The sequence below is a fragment of the Zosterops lateralis genome (assembly GCF_965231275.1).
Source record: "Zosterops lateralis genome assembly, chromosome: Z".
In the NCBI taxonomy this organism is placed as follows: domain Eukaryota; kingdom Metazoa; phylum Chordata; class Aves; order Passeriformes; family Zosteropidae; genus Zosterops; species Zosterops lateralis.
The window spans coordinates 59803502-59824972 of record NC_139800.1 but is presented as its reverse complement, the minus strand read 5'-3'; the positions used below and the strand labels follow the sequence as shown (position 1 = coordinate 59824972).

The following is a 21471-nucleotide window of genomic DNA, read 5'->3' as shown; positions in this document are numbered from 1 at the left end:
TTGCTTTGTAATTTAAAGACACTTTGGGTTCTTATTATGGTTTGTTCCTTTTATTTATGCTACAAAAATACTTTTTCTAAAAGCTTTCTCTTTTCTCTAAAAACTTCCTGAAATTATTTATTTGCAAATGTGCAAGACATTCCATTTCAAAATATGATAATGAGGTTTCTGCAATCCCAGTCTTTGTTCCTCCTCACAGAGATGAAGTGGCAGTGCAACACAAACATGGAATAGCAGAACTCAGTAATGTTGTTAAACTATAGATAGACATGATTACAGTGAGGAAAAAGGAGGATTCCTTTGGAGGATTCCAGAGGATTCTTTGAGTGAGAAGATGATCCTGGGTCAGGATGTATAAAATTTCTCTGGAGCTTGTTGAAAGAAAACAAAGGAGACAAGACCTGTGTAGATCTTGATAAGGCCATCTATTTTATCCAAAATTTAATTGTCTTCTCCATCCATTCCACCTATTTCTTCTAGACTCATCATTGATCATAGTTTAGACAGACACTGTCTAAGTGCATGTACCAAGCTTCCTAGCATTCAGCAAATTATAAGCAGAAAGTAATCAAAATTAATTTCAATTTGGAAATAATCCTTTTTAGAATTAATCCATATTTTCTTCAATAGAAGAAATCTAAAATTGCCTGTCACTGAGGCTGGCATTACTAAGCAGTTGTACCCAAGTTCAGACTATGATTTGATATTGTATTATGTATTTTTTTCCAATAATACCTGGAATAACCCCCTGATTCTTAAAAGCTATTTGAGGGATTTAAGTTTCTCATGCAAACATTAGTAGCAGATTTGCACATCTAGATCTAACCGCAGTCAGAGAGAGACTGCTTTCAGGTGATGCAATAACTTAACTCTAGTGATCTTACATTTTCCTGTAATAAGCCAGTACTCTCCAAAGTCCTTCATATTTAAGACTGCTCCCAAACTGTAGCATTAGTATTTTACCTGGTGTGTAATACATCTTTTAATACAAGCAGAAGAAAATCAGAGTAGCTCCAAGGCCTTTTCAACTCACAAGGTGCTAAATCTTACCCTGCTGACCACTGAAGTGCTTCTTCTTCTTTAGCTCAGTAAATTTCAGACTGAATTTGTAAAACACCTTTAATGATATTCTCATGGATCTAGTAATGATAATTCAATCCAATCAAACTATTAGCTCAAAACTGTCAAGACTCCTAGGTAAATTTGCAGTGGTCCAGTTTCCCTACTCCTTTTTCAGTCAGGTTCCCATTCCTAGCCACTGTGTCCATTTCAGACCAATTAGGTGATTCAGTTTTCAGTCCCTTATTTGTTTCCCCTTTTATTATTAGTGTGTCCCGTTGAATAAACTGTTATTCTTAAGGGAGTCAGAAGAAGTACCTTATGGATCTTATTACGTATATATTGGTCAGACTCCCATTATGTCCTTCTAGCTGCTATGGGTACATCATGAACCTAATCATAAACATATAAACCTTTTCTTCAAATTATTTACTTTAATTTTTTTGGAGGAATGATGGGTACACATTGAAATACCACCCAATAATTATTGTAGTTTTAAAATTATCTCTTTGTGAGTATATATTTTATACTAACATTTCACTTAATTATTTTCCTTAAACCTGTGTTAGTTGTCTGTATTATTTGCTTTACCAATTGAATACTCTTCTTCATTTTAGCAATCTTCAGAAATGTTGTAAATTAGCCAGGTCTTCATTTCTTCCTCAAGCATAGTAGGCACATCTTACTGGAGTCCCAGGCAATCAGTTTTCATCTGGTGGTTGCTTTTTGTGGTGCACTGCAAGGAATGACTCATCATCTGAGGTGAATTCCACAATCACATGGAAGTATTTTGATCTCCTGTCATGGTTCTTTACCAGCATGACCAGGTTTGGTATGGCGTGCACACAGTATTCATAAAATCTTCCACCATTGTGCTGGATGGGTGTTTGTCAGCACATATTGTGAAAGATAAGCTAAAGTCACTCTTTCGCTTTCATACAAGGCATGGATTGGCTTAAATAGAGAGGCAGCTGCAGACAAGATATTCTGTGTCCGCATACCTCAGTGTCTTGAAAAGCAGGATCTGTGGCACAGTGAAATAGGGAAACTGTATCATCTTCTTTGCTATTTTGGCAATGATTTCAGTTTTTGTATTTTGGCAATGATTTATTTTGCCCCCAAAAAACTTTTAAGGGGAACTTTGCAAAACAAGAAACTCTTCCACCCACGATGCATAAGTTCTTGCTCTGTGAGAAAATTTGGTACTGTATTTGAATTATAAACTAGATAGACCACATTTTTCTAAAGCATTCTTACAATAGTCTTTAGAAGTATTTAATTCCAAATTTAAAAAAACAAACCACATTTCAAAATATTCTCATGGCTGTTCCAAGGCATAGAAAACAACAGTATTGATTAAGCTAGCTGCAAGAGAGGAATTTTCTGCAGTTTGTTGCTACATTGTCATTATACTATGAATATGTTGAAATGTAAACAAGTAAATAAGGTACAGCTCCAGAAGTTCAGATTTAAAATAAACACATTCTACTATCCTTTATACATAAACAAACTAATAAATGGAGTATCAGTTGAAATAATCTTACAAGTCCAGCAGATGCTTTCAAAATCATTAGAAAAATTAATTAAATATGAACTCAAATCAAATTATTTAAGTTTTCTCTTAAAATTCTAAGAATTTACATATTGGGAATGATTTTGTAGTTTGCAACTTTATGAACAATTCACTCCTGCCTTGGTTCAAAACTTCATTGCCCTAGAATTATTCTCCATTAAAAATTAAGCTTATGCTGTAAGTCAGAAGTCAGGTTAGATAACTGAAAATATAATAAGCCTTGGTAGTTACAGATTGCAAATATTTTCTTTATATACAGATTTTTTGGTTTGACGTACCATCTCTCTAGTAGTCTCTAGTACTTCATCTGTTATAATTTATCCATCATGGCTTAAATGTTTGTTTTATATTTCCTGTAGCCAAATGCATGATCTCTTGAGAGTTAAATTTAGTAGATTAAAATTAACTCTCTTCCAACCTTTTCATATGGCAGCCTGCCCATAAGATCAAAACACATAGGGGTAGGTTATGTTTAATTTCTAAATCGGAGTGTTGTGGACAGATGTTTGAAAGCTTAAGATGACTCAGATTCATTTTTGCATGGCTTTCTGCCTGGAGAAACATACTGTAGATCATACCGTTGCTGCTTTCCTGGTATATTGCCATGGTGATGACATATATAATTTTATCATAACCTTCTGTTAATGGCCCAAACTGTATCTTTTGTTATGACCATGCAACCAAACCACCATGTAAATGTAAAGAACCACTTCTATCTTTGTCAGCTGATCTCAGTCAGATAACGTGATAGATAATTATTTTCACCCTTCTCTACATTTCTTTAAATTATATCTAGCTCAAGGTGACAGACCCAAAATGAGTGATGTCTTCAATTGATGCAGTATGACCAACTGTTTCTTCCCTGTGTAGCTGTCTTTGTCTGTGTGTGGAACATAGTCAGTCAGGATTTTACAGAAACAAAGTGACCATTTTATCTTAGTATGTGTCTCTCACTGTGAATGTTCATGGTTATGTTTTGCAGCTGATTTTTCATCAGAAAAGTAGATGTGTACATTTGTGTTTTTAGACACAGATTCAAAACTTGTTTGACAAAACAGGCTTGCCTGAAAGATTTCGTAGACCTTTAAAGTTACTTTTATATATCAAGATAAGAATGGTAGGAGAAAGGGAATAGCACTTTTTTCTTTACTTCCTTATAACAGCATACAAAATTGTTTTGTTCTTCAGTTTTAACCTAATTAATCCACTCAGAATGTAAGCTGCTTAATAGAATAAGGACATCTTTATGACAAGTTTGTTACTTTCATAAAGCAACCATGAAAATGCTATAAAAGTTAAACATTTTAACTTGATTTTTCTCTGGCTGCTTTCTCATTTATAAATTAAATATTAAATATTTTTACTGTCTTGTTTTGATACTCCTTATTTCTTCTGGCGTAACCACTCAAAGGATTCTCTGTCTGGGGTGTTGCACCAGAGCAGATTCAGACAGTTCTGCTCAGAGAAGGAAGTGGACAGTTTTGGTTCCCATTTTGCACTTCTGGAACAGTTTAGGGAAGGAAGCACCTTTACACCTTTTATTGTTCGTGGTTGCTGACATAATATCCTTCCCTGACTGCTCTGTGCGTGCTTCCTGCCATTCTGTCAAGATTCTTCTGTGTTGCAGAGCAGGGATAGCGGGTGTGCATGTGTGTGTATGTGTGTGCATATGTCTGTGTGTCAGTGTTCAAAAGAGAGACAGGAGCGGTCAAGTGATTTGCTGCATTTTTCCTTTAGCTCTTTTCTCTTCTCGAGGTTCAGATCAATCTTCTGACAGCTAACACTGCCTCTGCCAAATCATATAATGAACAGAAGACTGCCAGAAATTAAGTTCCTCTTTTTTTAAGTGGTCTGGTTTGTTTTGGTTTTGGTTGTTTGGGGTTTTTTTTTTACTACTTGGCTTTGCAAATAAATGCAGAAAACTATAACAAATGAGCATTTAATTCTATGTTTCTTTAAATGGAATTTGTTTGCACATGACTATATTATTAAGTTGGAAGTTTTCTTTTATGTGGAGATACTTCAACAAAGCTCCTTTTTAGAATCTTTTGGATAATTGAAGCCTGAAGTACTATTTGACTTTTGCAGTACATTCCACTTTTCTAGTCAATGTGCTTTATTAATGTTAGCAAAATAAAGATTTACCAGTTAACAGGAACTTTAAATACTTAATACTGCAATCCTTGGTTTTACAAGAACTTTCAAAAGGTATTGAGAGTACTGGTGAACTCCTAAGCAGTTACAGGAAATTGTTGGTCTCCAGTGTTCTTTAAATTTTGTTTGACTTTGAAATTACCAGGATTTGAAGGTTATAGCCCTTGCATGAGATGACTTGATTTACTTATCTGAACTTTGTGACTGGGAATCAGTGCAGCTATTTTTTTTTTTTTTTTTTTTTTTTTTTTTTTTTTTTTTTTTTTTATGTATGTACTAATGAAATATATATAACTATGAGCTAACACATAGTAAGAATAGCATGTGAAGATCTATGTGTTGGTATGTGTGTGTGTGTGTATATATATATATATATCAGTGTCTGTCAGTGTGTCTGTGTAAAAGAGTAAAGAGAGATAAAGGGGAATATAACAGGGTTCCAAATTTGTTTTGAGTAGTAGTAAAAGTAGCAGAAATTGTTGAGGTTTTTTTAAGGATCTAAGTTTGTTAGAAAAATTGAAAATTTTTTATTTCAAGTTGGACTAGTAAGCAAAATGCAGACTAGGATATATAGGAAGAAAGATTTTTATTTTTTTTTAATCCATGCAAGAAAACTCACTGCGTGTTGAAGCAAATTTCTGTTTCTTTGCAAATTATGTCTTTCATACAGATGACCTAATTATATGTTTTATACAAAATTCTGCTTACCAAGTCTTGCATGAATTACTTTAAGATAATTTTGTGTAAATTGCAGGAATTTTAAGGTTCTGACTTTAAACTGTCTCTAAAAGCTGTTGTTGTTTGAAGACTGGTCTTAAATGTTGAACTGATAAGTGTGTGGGAGGGACTCAACACACTGCTCCTCCACTGTGATTTTTATCCTTCTTGACAGAGTTTTCTCAGTATTAAGTGATTTTTTTTCCTGAACTCACTCAGCATCAGCATCTTGATCTGCAGAGCAGCTCATCTTCACTAACCAGCCACAACTGCTCTAATCTGCCCACGCTGACCTTCCACCCTGCATTGAATAGAAGCTTAGGCAGACAGAGTGCTGTAAACCAATAGCACCACTGGCCTCAGCTGAATGAAAGGAAAGGAAGTTGTTCCATGTGCATTTGCTGTGGATTACAGTATGTGTTTGCTTCTACAGAGAAAGGCTGTTAGACTTTTTTGAGTACTGCATGTGCATGGGAAACACCATTCTAATTTGTACTTTTTGTTTGAGGTAAGACAAGGAAAAACAGGAAAGAAACCCAATCCAAGGAAATGTAAAACTGTTTCTAAAAATAGACTGGGTTTGTTTGTCAACACTGAACATCAGATAAGACTGTCTCCTAACTTAGTTTGGAAAAAAGCTTTTAAAAATACATTTACAAAATAAATTTATTTCAAAGTTTTCATCCTCTTTTAACTTTTTGCTGTTGTTGTTGCAAATATCAACAACCTTTGTATCTTTTTAAGCAGTGAGAAGCTATTGTTTTCAAATATAAAAAAAAAGCACCAAAGAAATTTTGCAGTCTATACTTTGTTATATTTCCAATATGAATTGTTCCACATTCTATGTTCTGCATCATGGTAATGATATAAAAATATGCCCAGAAAATAATATCAAAAGACATTCATGTACAGAAATATAGTAAGTACTATATTTGAATACTTACTTTGCACAACAGATTAATTACATCATAATGGGTAGCTAGGAAACTCAGACTGGCTGTTTATTAATTTTTTTTTTCCTTGGTGATAAAACACTTGAGCAGTTTAATGTATGCTAAGAAAATCAAAAGAGAATTGAAGATCAGAAGGAGTGAGATCTAGCTTTTCTACATCAGTAGCTTTGAATCAGAGCCAAATAATGGATTAAATGACCAGGATATCAGCTTAGTGTTATGCAATATATTCTGAGAATTTATCAGGTTGGCTGAGGAAATGAGGAAATACCAGCCTTAATTTTAAAATTACAGATTTTTAACTTCCAAGGCAATATTTTTACTACACTATGGAGCTAACATAAAAACTCCAAAAGAACATATAAATTCATATTGTTCAGATTTCTTTTTCCTGTTCTGTGCTTCAAAAACTTTTGTGTTGTTCTGTTAAAATATATATAAATATACAAATATGGTAAATTAAGATTATAAAGGGGAAAAACTTGTGCTTTTACCTTATATTAGACTAAATAAATTTTATATTTTTTTCTATTTCTATGAACTCTTTTATTGTCGAAATACTTTATATATTATAGAAATTAATTACGTTGGTTACAACATTTTGTGAACTGTTTCCTGCATTGTGTATTTTTATATACATATCTCTCTATGTACCTATCTCTACATACCTCTCCTTAGCTCTGTGACAGAGCCAGTATTGTAAAACTCATGTATTACTAAAACAGTGAAAATATTTTCCAAAACATTCTTAAATTGTCATTCGCCTCAATTATTCTGTTTCTATAAGTAAACATGTGTTTGCAGGTTATAAATCCTTTGCAGAGCAATTTAGAATTTACACTGAAATGAAGTGAAGGAAAAGTGAGCTAGTGTTTTCTTCAAGTATCTTCAGTAATACTTTCACTAATTTATGTTCTTAAAGAGTAAGGTTAAGAACTTTGGGTTTAAAGTAGCTGAAAACTCTTATATATCAAGTAACACTTTAATAAATGTCCATCTTATTTGCACAATGAGGGAAATTATCACCTCCGCTGTCAAAACACAAAATTGTTTTCCCTTCAGAAATAAATTAGCTGGCCTGCTTAGCATACATAGATACAGAACAGTTCATTAACTCTCTGATTTAGGTAATTTTTCATATTAGAGCTCTAAGTGATTTTTAAAATTAGAGACAATTAATTCCATTAAAATTTTCACAATGTGTACTTCAGTCTTTTTCTGTATTTCTTCATATTTTTGTGTTTGGTGTTTTCTGTCATAAAAATAAGCCTTTGAATATTTTTTTTTCTCCATGCATTACTTGTTTTATAGGTGTAGTAAATTTTCATTAAAATTTACATGTACACTAAATTATAATGAGGATGTTTGTCCAGCTCCATATAATTAGTTCCATCTGGTTATCAATTTCATAATAACATTTGATTTCTTTTCTGTGTTCAGCAGGAACGGATGCAGGGGACTGTGAACTGAGTAGTGCAAGTGCTGAAGAAGGAGGTTTGTTTTGAGGAAACAGGAAAGAGGAATAAAAGAGAAGGGAAAAATACGTAATTTTAAGGAAGAAGGAGAGAAAAAAAAACGGGGACTATGGGGAGAAAAAAGATTCAGATTACAAGGATTATGGATGAACGTAACAGACAGGTGAGTTGCAATAATACCTGACTTGAGTATCAGATTGTATTTAAAAGGTAACTTATTATTAAAAGTGATTTAAAAGTTGATAAGTGTGTGTACCTATGCATATATCAACATATTTGTAAACATATACACAATGCATGCTAGACTATCAAAGAAAAAATACTTTTAGAAAAAATACTTTCGTAAACAATCTGAAACCTCACACACAGTGTTTTCAAGTTCAGTAATAGTTAGGAAGTTACTACTTGAGAACTTGATTCTGCAAAGACTGCTGTGTGCTCTACTCCATGCTTGCTTTGCTTCAGTCTAGAATATACATGATTAAGCACACCTGTGAGTTGCTACAGGACACAGGCTTTTAGTATTATATTTTGTGAACTGTTATGAGTTATTATAATATGAGCACTTTCATTTAATTCAGATATCCCAATTATTTGTACTCCTTCACCTTTGCAGTGTCTTTATTTTTATCTCTCTCTTTTGTGTAAAAAAGACACTGCTTCATAGAAAAGTCTTCTCTGGTCCTGTCTGAATTTTAAGAAGAATTTGAGTAGCCTAACACATTCGAAAACCCACATACAATAATACTAACTTGTTGTAGTTATAAATGACCATCAGTGTTAAGCTAAGTCTAAATAGGTCCAACAGGACAGATTTACTATTTTTTAATTCTGCTTTAAATAAAATGGATAGAGAACTGTCGCATATTATCAACACTCTCTCTGCTAGTTAAAATATGATTATAAATTAGAGAATTTGTTTCCCTCTTTTCACAAAAATAAAATTCAAGGACTGGTATCTTCAAATAATATTGATGAAAATTGCTGCTGTTTACATTTGATGTAAATGAATGGATGTGGATGTTTTGTTGAAACTGGAGATCCACAATTGAGAGAATCTCTCCATATAATTATTTAATACTATGATTAATGTTCTTCATACACCTGGCTGCAATTTAAGAATAATCTTCAGTAGCTGATTTTTTAAGAACTTGATACTGAGTTACTATTAATATAGTAGTACTACTAATTTGATCTATAAATTTCTTTGTATATTTAGGGATTTTTTTAAGAAGCTGTTAGTCATGGAGGATTTTATAAACCTCAGCTGAAGTATAACAACAAACTACAGTCCTTAAATATACTTTCCAAGAATTTTTAAATTTTGTAGCGTTAGTAGTTTTACTAGTACCTAATTGTGTTTTCCTTAAGAATTGCCTGTTCTTGTGAGAGATGATAAAAAATAATAATTCTAACCATATTGAAATATCATCATATTAAATAAATATGATGATATTTATTTTAATAGTCTTATAGCTTGCAATTGAGATTGGATTTGAAATATTGAATTGATTATTAGATATTCAGTCAGTAGTAGTTTAAAACTTGCCCATGCTACAATGGTTTCCTTTTGAAGTGAACCTGAATTATTTTGTAAATGATACCACAAAATTTTGCCATTCATAACATTAGTTCATACAACAGCTTCAATCTCAACTTACTTGCTCAAATATAGTATTTACAGAGATATTAGTCCCACTTTTGTCAAAAAATATATATTTAAACTGGTTAAATATACTTTTAAAAAAGAAGACAGTCTTCAAATCATTCACAGTAGAGTTTCAAGAACTCCAGAACCAGCTTTCAGAACTAGTTATTATAAGTAGAACTGTAACCCCAGAATACTAACAACTGTTAGTTGTAGTGTTACTGAAGAAGAGTTTGTCTCACTAGCATTTCTTAGGCTCATAGAATCACAGAATGGTTTAGGTTGGAAGAAACCTAGTTCCACCTCCACTGCCATGAGCAGAGACTCCTTACAAAAGACCAGGTTGCTCAAAGCCTGACCTTAAACACTCCTAAGGAACAGGGCAGCCACAGCTTGTCTGGCCAACCTGTACCTGTGCTTCACCACCCCCACAGTAAAGAATTTTTTCCAATGTCTAATCTGAACTTACTTTCTGTCATCTTAAATACATTCTTCCCTGTGCTGTCACTCCATACCCTTGTAAAAACTCTCTCTCCATCTTTCTTGTAGACTCCCTTCAGGTACTGGGAGGCCGTAGTTAAGTCTCAGGCTTCTCTTTTCCAGGCTGAATAATCCCAATTCAATACCTCCTTATGTAGCTTAGCCACTGTGAGGCTAGAGGTATAGATTCATATTATTTAACTTTCCATATTGTTAAACTGGCTTGATTCTGCTTCTTACTTCTACTAAAATATTAATGAAACATTTTTAAGTATTTCTACTAACTTTATCTTGCAATTAGTGCCCTGATTTAAAGCTCAATGAAGCAAATGAAAAGATTTTCACGGTTTCATTGGACTGTGGGAATTAGGCTTTTTAATTGTAGTAATATATATGTGATTAAATATAACTGGATTTTTAATAATAGCTGATGGTTGTTTTAAGCATTTGTATGAAATGTATTATTTTGCAAACCACACCAGTTCTTAAAATATCATGAGGTATTACTGCTTTAACATACCAGCATCAGTTTATTTGTTGCACACTTCCACTAATCTTAAAATATTACCTTGTATAAATTCCTATATTGTCCTCTTACTTGATTGCATAAATATATACAAAAAGGAAAAAAAAAGATTAAAAGATTGCACCAGAAAAAATGGTTAAAAAATTTTGATAAGCTAAGATACCAGCTCAAGCACAGTTCCACAAAGCCTATTTGTAGCTCCATTTACAGATGGAGATATATTCTTTCTACCTCACCAAAACACATTTGCAAGAATAGCAGCAAGTCATTTGGCTAAAAACTACTTTATTTTTGCTTACATTCAAACACAGTGTGGCTTCACAATACAAGGTGTGTTAGATGTGATATACCTGGATGATGCATTCTCAGCTGTTCTCAAGCACATAAATCCTCTGCTCTATGCCACATGCTAGTAAAAATATGTGGAACATGTATAAAATGATGAGCAGTTTATTATTCTGTCTCCTCTCCCAGTGCAAAGGTGAATCTATTTGGAAAGCAGAATATTTGCAAACAGGTTCAAGTTGTAACGAGGCCTGGGGAGCAAAATTCTTGTCTTTGCTTTTCCACACACTTTTCCAGCCTCCTCTGTGTCAGCCTTTGAATGGTGAACTTGTTCTCTCTGTTTTTTCCACACTACTGTCTGCCATAGTAGGGGACTCCCCTACTCTTCAAAGTGCTTGTATGAGTGGATTGGGAAGGACAAAAATAGTGTTGATCTCCCTTTCGGAGAATTTCTTCTGAGCAAGTCTAGTTGGTTGGATTTGTGTACTTTAGTGACTATACTGGCAATAAACATAAGTTCAAACTACCCAGAGTCATATTTCTGGCTGCAAATCTCATAGAAATGTGCAATTTGAGTATACACTCTGCACTTTTCCAAAAAACTATTTTAAGCTTTGACTTTTGGGGTAAAGGAAAACTACTGCAACTCATTCATTAGAGGCCTAGCCCTTTTATCCTGGCCTGTTTAAGAGTTCTCACACTGACTTAAGTGAGTACAGAATTCAAGATTTTAACTGGGAGGAGCCATTGATTTAATGTCCTTTCTTGTGAGCTGCAAGTTGGCTGTATTTTTCTGGTCCTCAGGGATACCTTTTGGTGTCAAAGATGGCAAGAATGTTTGACTCTGTGAATGATCATGAGTTTTCTTTGGTTGGAAAAGTTTCAGAGTAGACTCTCTGAAAAATTCCCTTTCCCTGTTTTTTGACACAGGTAGAAGGAGGATGAGTAATTGCCAGGCCTAGATTAAATGTTCATTTATTTTGTGTAGTTTGTTGCCACCTTAGTATTAAATGGAAATGAAAACTCTCAAGCAGACAATGTGACCAAATATTTTCTTTTTATTCTAGTGATAATTCTTGGATAATGTAGTCTTCATAAATGTGGAATGAATCCCTGGTGATATTGTTCAGGCTCAACAAGGTTTTGAGGTTGTGCTAGCCTTGTTGCCAGTGAATTTTTCCATTCAAATAGAATGTGACTGCTTACGTGATATTAGTTGTACGTTTAGCAGAATCAATAGCCAAAAATGTTAGCACTGACATCTGATGCTAGAAGTTCCTGACTGCTACAAATTCTTTCTGCAGAAATTTCAATTGAGTAGATTGGAGAAGGATTCTGGTAATACTAGGTTGGTTAAAAAAAAAAGAAAAAAAGGGAGGTCACTTAGAAAAAATGTGTGAACTCTATTTTCCTGTGGTTTTTAATTGAAAGAAATAATTCAGCTACCTTTGCTATGGTCAATGCATGAAGGAAAAAATTGTATTCCTCTTTCTCAGAAAAGTCCTTGTATTTTTTTTTTTTTTCTTCAGAAGTGTGAAATATTTTGTTAGTTTTAATGATAGCTTTTTGTAGTCTGTTTTAGATGGAGATCATCTGAAACTTTTTACAGCCATACAGACAGGGCTTTCCAGACCTAAAATAAATAGGTGTAATGGTGTAAATTATATTGTCTTACTGTTATACGAGATGTCTCACAAAATGTCACATTAAATCCATGGTCTGTGAGCCAAATCCAGAGGTACATTGACCCAGGAATGAGGGTGTATTGACCCAATGATTTTCTGGTGTTAGATCTGGAACACTCTCATTTAATCCTCTTTTTTTTTTTTTTTTTTTTTTTTTTTCTAATTATTATTAGGAAGTATAAAGCCCTACAGAGTGATGCACCATTTTTTGTACCTATGATTTTATTGTTCGTTAGTCTTGCATTTTTTTCCTGCTTCTGAAGAGACACAATTACAGCTGAGTTTATCATATTTAATGATTTTGCACAGTGTTCATTTCTTTCAATTTGTAATGAGCTAACAGGGTCTTAACTATTATTAAATACCATAGTAAGTGTATACTTCAAAATTAAGGTGTTTAACATTAAGACACCCTTTTTAAAGCATCGCATCTGTGTAAATCTGTATGATATAACAGTAACAAACACTTGCTGTTTAACTTTTTCATGCCTGGGCTTTTTACCATTCTCTAATTTCAGAAAATCTGTAAAGCTATAGGATGAGAATTACTGAGTTATCAGCTCAATAGAGAACAAATCAAAGCAGATATTAAAGTGAATTTATGGGATGGGGAAGAATATCCTGGAAGGAAATGACCATTTTCAGGAAGACCTAGATTTTTTCTACTGACTTTGATATCTAATGCTGCTAGTTTCAAAATTAATTTCAGTCTCATGTATCTATTTTTGTCTGTGTTTCAGCTCTGTTTAAAAGGAAAGGGTAAGAGACTATTGTCTGAATCAGAAACTTCCTTGTAGAAAGAGCTAAGAACCTTGAATAGTAATGCGAACATGCGCACAAGATAGATAAAAAACATTTTTTCCACCTATTCACTTATATTTTCATTATTCCTTCATGGAGCATCTTCATTTTATCAAAGACATGAAATTTCCCTACTTTCCCCCAGGGAAATGTTTTCACATGAAAACGCAACTGCTTGACTATGCAACTAAGCCAGAATTTTTGTTCAATTAACCTTTGTCTTAAACATCACACTTTGTATCTTTTATATATTTTTAATTGCTTATATTACATTGCATGCAAGATATATACCTGAAATATAGCATTAAAATTAGACATTGGCCTTGGTTTTTCAGAGGTTAAGTTAGGTTTCTGAAAGAAAAGAGTTGCACCCAAGTTTTCAAGGCTCCTAATTTGTGATGATCTGCACAACACTTTCATGTTATTCCAGCCTACCTGAGAAGTAAAACTTTAACAGAGCTACTGAAATGAACCATGAATTTCTAGAATGCAATATTTTAAGGTTAAATGTGCTTGTATTACAAATTGATGTTCTGAGCATAATTTAGAGTGAATTATCACAAGGTAAATATTTAGGTCAAATTACTTTTAATTTGAAGTGTGAGCAAGAAGCCTAAGTAAAGAGAGTGCAGTAGTGAATGAGGCATCTGCCAACACAGCAGAGCTGAAAAATAGTGCAGACACAGGCACAGTCTTGCTGTCTTGCAAGGAATGGTTTAGAAAGCCCTGGGGGAGAAAGAGCTGGGGGTAGGAAGCAGAACTGAGGCCATTGTGGAGAGGAAGAAGTTACACTCTTCCTGTTATGACAGGAAATGCAGACAAATGTGCTTCCTGACCATTTGCTCAGCAGGGAATGAAATATTCTTTGACCTTTACCTTATGAACATTTTAGCAGTACAGAACTTATAAACATGTTTTTTACTATAAACATATGTTTGTACCTGCCAGAAATGGTAATAGCATTAAAAAAAAAAAAAAAAAAAAAAAAAAAAAAAAGTCAGCTTTTGTGTATATTGTATTAGGTACTGTGTTTTTGAGATTATCTTTTTTTGCCTAAAATTTTTATGTATCTGTTGATCTGTCCATAAAGGACTTACTCATATCTCACTGATTCCACAAAAGGAAGTGAAGCACCTAAGATTAGTCTTTATTATTCTTTCTTTCGTGTTTGGTCTTGGGTCTTAATTTATAAGTTAAAATAGGAAAGATATTGATATTGGTTGACCTCCTAATTTCTTGAGGTTGCTGTATCATCTTTAATTAACATATATTGCAATTTTATCCGTCCTTCCTTTTTTTATATGGGAAAAACTTATGAGGTTGACCCTTATGGCTTGGCTTTGGGCAGATTGAATAGTGGGCAGATTGAATAGTATCGCTACTTGAAGTATTTGATCTGTTATTTATGCACAGAGATTCTAAAAATGTGCTGTAACATACAAATCCTTCTTTTTTATTTGGGTTAATCATGAACATTTTATTTATTATGGCTATAATTTTGGAGCGTCCTCTTAGAACTCCTCTTTATCTGGACTATTCAGCAAGTCATAGCTCAATATGCTTGGGGCTTTCTGGGACAATAGCTCATTTACCAGCAAAAATCAGTATTGTCTCATCTCTGTAAGTTATGCTGGAGGGTTATAAGAACATAGAAGCAGTCTGCTGCAAGTCTTTAATTTAATGCTGTATGCCCAACTGTTGCATAAAGGAAGATTTGTCTAGATCAATTCTGCACTGATGCTGTTTGCCAGCCCCATTTGAGAGTTATTGTAAGGATTATTTCAGCCAGACCTCTTCATATGACAAACAGTTCTAAACAAAAATCAGAGGAAAATAAGACAGAAAAGAGAAGAGAGAATATGAAAACAGTTTTTGCTTCTCCAGTAGTTATTTGATGTATTGAAAGGATAGGCTTAGGTGCCTGGCAGTGGCATTATAGTGGAAAGCCCCTCTGCAACTTGGCCTTATGTTTGAAGTTGGGTGGACTGCTCACATAGTACCTCCTAATTATCACATACATTGTGTCTTCTGTGCTTGCTCTAGTCCCTGTGTCGGAAATTTTGACATTCCAGATGAAATAAGGACAATCAGACATTTATTTTTGACAATATGCTGCCATTGAACTGATGAGACAGTTCTGTGCATCAGTGATCCCTCTTCTTCACCTGTTTAATGGCAGGAAATATATTTGGGAAGCATTTTGTGAAAATTCTGTTTCTCTCATTTTCCTATGTCAGCAGCTATATATCTGTATAGTCAGAATAAAAAGAAGTAAGGAGAGCACTGATATTCTAACATTGGCTGGAATGAATCACTTGAAACATCACAGGACTGCTACTTTGAAAACAAAGTGTTAGCACATATCCTGTCACTGTTAGTGACAAGTACGGAACGATGGTTCAGCCTCTCATAATTTGTGAGATTTCAGAAAAAAATTACTAGAAGAACCCAAATTAAAACTAAAACTAAACTAAACTGAACTAAACTAATCCCAAACCAACTCCCACTAAAAGACACAATGATCATATGGAAAACGAAATAGATAATGTATCCTGAAGGCTGTATTCATTAAATCAGTTTATTTATGGATGCTTGTGTTTTTTCACTGAAAAATTAAAACCTGTAAAAAGTATAACATTTTTGTTACAAATTTACTTAAATAAAGACTATTTCTGGTGGCTAGCACCCCATTTACAAACCCACTCAGGTAAATTAAAATTTCAGGTGAGAGAATTTGTAATTGCAGCCAAGTGACAGTACCTTCTAATTTATAAAGCTTAAGCAAGTTTAACTTAATAGTGATTAAACAAGAAAGCTTTCTCTGCACCACATTGCTCTCTAAATTGAGCATATCAGTGTGTGACATGCACACTTGAATTCAGACTGTTTACGAGTTCACTTGCAGATACAGACTAGGCCATTTGAAAGCTGTTTCCATGGAACTGCAGAAGACACAGAGTTGAAGCTGAAAATCGCCCTTTTAACAATTCTCTTTTTTCAATGTCTTTTTTTAGCCCATTTCACTTTTAGTTAGAACTTCATCCAAAATACATAAAAAGCTCACCTTGATTTATATCAAGGAAATTGAAAGTTGACTACTTCACTGTAAGTATTTTATAATCAAGTAACATCTTGATTAGCTCACACCATACAAAGTCATGAGCATTAATGCTGATTCCTATATGAAAATGTTTCAGGTTTTAGTAACCTATCTTCTTGGTACCACCTTTCTTATAAGGAGGACAATTGTATTTAAAATAAATAAATAAATAAAAATTAAATAAGTAGAATCACTGTGGTTCTAAGATTATAAAGATAAGACTATAAGACTAATATAAAAGACTAGTGGGTTTTGAGTTAATACAAATGGATAGAATTAGGTTACTTTTGGTAGGATTCAGAAATAATTTTGGTGATATGGACACTATTCTTTTTTGCAATATATATAAAACAATGCATTCAAGTGTCTCATACAAGTATTTAGAAATTGTATAATTGTTAAAAACATTGTGGTTTATATATACATGCTTAAAAAGGTTTTAAAGACCATTGAATATTGGCCTCCTATCTGTTCCACTTTCCACTCCATTTTAACTTTTCATAATTTTCATCCTGTCATTATAAAATATTCTATCTCAAGAGGACTTCCTAGATTTCTTATCCTTCTCCTAAAGGGAAGTAGATTTGTTAACTGAGTAACCTGAAAACTAGCAGTGATTTGATAGTGGGGATAATTAAGCATATGTTGACTAATATTGTCAGGAAATAACATGTAGTGATTCAATTCTTGCTTGCTGCTGAAAAAAATTAAATGTTACAGAGATATCAAAGTGTGTGTATTTTTGAGGGTGTATTATTTGAAATATGTTGATGAATTTTCTCACAGTATGTGTGTTTTCCTTTAGTGTCCCTAGTGCTGTTTATGTCAAATGACAAAGTGACATTGTCAATTGTTATATGACACTACCAAGACTGGGTACTTTGAACACAAATTATAAGACTGTGTGAACACATGAATTTTTTGGTGATGTGGCTACAGTTCGTGTTCATGACGATGTGACTGTCTTGTTCATTCTCAGCACTAAGTCAATTCAAGCGTAATCAGAGCTTTTTGAGTGTAGGTTCCACACTTCTTTCCAGCTAGACAAAAGAACAGAAGTTTTAAATAATTTATGCAATTTTTGCCACTCAGCAAAACTTGTTCAATACTAGAATATTAACTGCTACCTTAGAGAATACTTATTAAATGGTTTTTAATTTTAATATTTTTAGTTTGGATGAGGATGGTTAACATAGCAAATGGAGAACAAATTGAACAAATAAAACTAAATAATAAATGTTCTGTTTACTTATATTGTTCACAAAAGTTTTTTAGCGTATGGCATATTCATCTTCCTTATGTAGCCACATAGAAGAGGGTATGCAAAAAGGTAATTTTGTTTTTTAAATGGCTTGAAGAGTATTCATTATCTTTTCTGAAGTTACTGACATGACATTTCATTTCACTATTTATTTGAAAAGCTTGCTATTATAGACTGTTATAAAACCATAATAAATTTACATCAATGCATATGGGTTATGTATGTGTAAAGATAGAACACTATGAATGACATACTCAAAAATTTAAATTCCAAATCACAAGTCATGAAACAGTACTAGATAAAATTGCCTTTAGTTCATTTATTATCAGTTACAAAAAGCATTATCTGGTTGATTTTGAAATTATTAGAATGATCAAGAAATTAAAACCAAATCAAATTTAGGACAAATTTAAGAAAAAGCAAATTAAAGAAAGAGAGCAAATTAAAGAAAGAGAAAATTAAGATCTAGGTTATTTGTTGTTCTGGTTTGTGGGGATTTTCTTGGTATCCATAAAAAGTAGCTCTAACCAGTATCATTCTGGTGATAAGTACTATGAGTTAAACACAAACAGTGGCTTTAAGGATATTTTTGCACTCGGGTGAACTTTAATGGTGAAAAGTATGCTAAATGAAAAGATACTCCACCTACACCAGTGTGGTCAAAAAATTGATTGAAAGGCATTTAGATGCAGAAAAGGCATTAGATGCAGAAAATATGTTGAATTAGTACATTTTATTTTCTGGATCATTAATTATTTCTAAAACAAGCTTTTATATATATATATACATATATGTGTGTTTGTCTCTGTGTGTGTGTGTGTATCTTTCAACCATTTAATTGTATTTTTCTGTAATCAGAGAAACCATTAAAGGAGTATTTTGAAGACAGGAATTTTATTATTGTTATTATTATTATTATTTAGAATTTGAGTAAAGGTTTGTTACCAATCTCATTATTCGTTCTAAATATCAAAAGCCATGATAAACAAATTTAGAAAGAACTGTCAATTATGCATACTTGAGACGAGTGCTGTAGAAAGTAGAAAGTGTTTTTATTAAAATGCTTGAATAATTGTCTTTAATGGCAATCCATCTTTTCTTAACAGTATGTTGACAGAGGCCAAAATTATTAAAATAAAAGGAATAGCATTCAGTATGCATTTTGGAGAATAAGTGTTCACAGCATGGGCAATGTAAATATATTTGGCTATGCCCAAAGCCTCATCTTTCTGAGAGAGTCTAACAAATAGGGATTAGCAATACTTAAAAAGTCACGTTTTCCTTGGCCCGATATGTTGGGATTTTAAGGTAGTCTGGGGTTGTACTAAGCATTAACTTGCATGAGAAGTGTGACCAGTTAAAACAGCAGCCATATGAAACACAGACAGACAAATGGTCTTGCCTCAGCATTGATGCACAGAGGTGCCACTGTATATGGGATGGTAACAACAATAAGGGATAGTAGCAACAAATGTAGAATTAGGCAGACCAGTAAACTTGGTTGTGTGCCTGTCCTTGACATACCAAGTACCTTGAACACATGTTAAATTTGATTAATTACAGACTTAGCAAAACTATTTTTGTCTTAAAATTTCCTGTCAATGAAAATTATTTAACAGAAATTGCACATATGAAGAAACAGAGGGGAAAAATTCAACCATACAATTAGCTTAAACAGCTCTCAGTAGTTTTTTATTTCAAGTCATGTGTCTTACTGGAATTTGTAAGTTGGTGCAGAAAAGCAGATGAAAAAGTTGTTTGATGTGCAAGTCTTTCATTGTCAAAACAGTCCCTGTGGAAAATTATGTTTTTGTAGAGAATAATTATAATTTTCATACTGGCTTAATTTTGCATTATATAGGGGCATTAGCTGGCCTACTGAGAACTTGCAAGCACATCTCTATTTCTTTCCTATATAACATGACCTAAAGCCCTTTGTACAAAAAATTCCAGTTCATACTCCTAAGCATATTGCTTGGAATGAAGTAAAATATGATATATGTGTGTTCAGAAAAGACTTTGTTTCAAAGTCTGCTGACTAGCTGTTTTCTTCTTTCATGTGTTCTAATTCTCACTTCTCAAAAATGTGATTTTTACCACTAGATACTTCTTCAAAAGTATCATGTATTCGCATGAGCAATGTATCTCTTTTGCACTATTTAAATGGTTATGAAATAATTTCTTTGTTCCAAAGCTAGCAGGAGTTAGGGGGGGGGGGCTAGAAATAAAAGTCAATTGCTATCTGAATGAAAAAAATCAATTTATGCACATGTTCAAAGTATTTGCAGCTGCTAATTTGAGGTGCATTTTGTAAATGTTTACAGGAAAGATGTATGCCATCTAAAGGATATCTGAATTTTTAAATTAGGGTTGCAGTATCAACACTTCATAGCACCACTAAATAAAAATACCCCATGGCCCTTACCTGTATCTCAAGTTTCACGCAGCGATAATTAAGTATTTCTCCCTTGTGTAATACATACAACACACACACACGCACACGCGCACACACACACACACATATATTCTATTTTGGAACTCTGTTTATGTTTATTCATTTGTTTACTGAGCATGTTCAATTCAAAGACAAAGCAGTCACACATTATAGTTCAGAAAAAAGGAAAAAGACTACAGAGAGCAACTTCTGGATTTCTGATGGACCTTTTTTGCTTATTTTTTTCCCAGGTGACTTTTACGAAGAGGAAATTTGGGTTAATGAAGAAGGCTTATGAGCTTAGTGTTCTGTGTGACTGTGAGATTGCTCTAATCATCTTCAACAGCACCAACAAACTGTTCCAGTATGCCAGCACTGATATGGACAAAGTGTTGCTGAAATATACTGAGTATAATGAGCCACACGAGAGCCGAACAAATTCAGATATTGTTGAGGTAAGACTTCATGTTTTACTCCAAGTAGGTTATACCTTGGGGACCTATGCAGGATAGCAGCAGGAGAGCAGAACAGGGCAGCAGTGTATTGGCTTGAGCATTGGAGGTGATGAAGCCAAAGCTGCACGAAATCCACGTCTTTTGTGAGCAGTTTTACCCTTCTGAGTCTTGGAAAAACTTCTGCAAATGGATTTCTGGCTCCCTATTGTCCAGGTTTCTGTGCTGCTTTGACCCATTAATCCTCTCCATGCCTTGACCACTACCTACCAGCTGAATCTTCTGCTTGTCTCCTAGTTTTTTCCAGGGACAGGCTCTCTGGAAAACATTTCATACTTGTCTCCACAATCCAAAAGTTATGGTATTGTCTGTCCAGGAGGAATTAGGAATACATTATAAAAGATGTGAAGAAGATTTAGAGCCATTTGTTGGTGGAGTTTGACTGATTTTTTTTAGCTTTTTGATTGCTTACAGAGGGTATCTAATAAAATGCAAGAAAAGTTCATTTACAATCTGTACAATAAAAATATATCAGCTACTCACACAGAATATTGTTACCATAATAATAGTGACAGTATCAAAGCAATAGTGTCAGAATGCTATAAACACTGTTCAATTTTTTTTTATTGTAGGGAGCAATTTTTTTTTACAATTACTGAAAACTATTAATTTAAATTTAAGATTTTAAAATTTAAGCTTCTAATGTAGAAGCAGAAAAGAGAGGGGGTTTTTTTGCAGAAAAGAGAGTTTACTTTGCAATCACATTTAGACTCAAGCAATACAAAATACTTAAGGCCTTCAATGATTTTATTGTTATTAACAAAGTACTCACATCTTAGACAGATACCTAAAAAATTGGTTATGTGAC

At 33.4% G+C, this 21471-nt stretch overlaps 1 protein-coding gene across 15 annotated transcripts in view; it reads left to right on the top strand.

The window, feature by feature from the left end:
* MEF2C (myocyte enhancer factor 2C) overlaps positions 1-21471 on the top strand; it is a 135027-nt gene that overhangs the window by 50252 nt on the left and 63304 nt on the right. For 12 of the 15 annotated variants that reach the window (XM_083883245.1, XM_083883244.1, XM_083883240.1 and 9 more), the window contains 2 exons: positions 7897-8094; positions 20403-20606. In XM_083883245.1, the coding sequence (XP_083739371.1) occupies positions 8041-8094; positions 20403-20606 (258 nt within the window). In that variant the 5' untranslated portion in view covers positions 7897-8040. The remainder of the gene's footprint in view (positions 1-7896; positions 8095-20402; positions 20607-21471) is intronic. The other 3 variants (XM_083883246.1, XM_083883247.1, XM_083883251.1) reach the window with 1 other exon arrangement.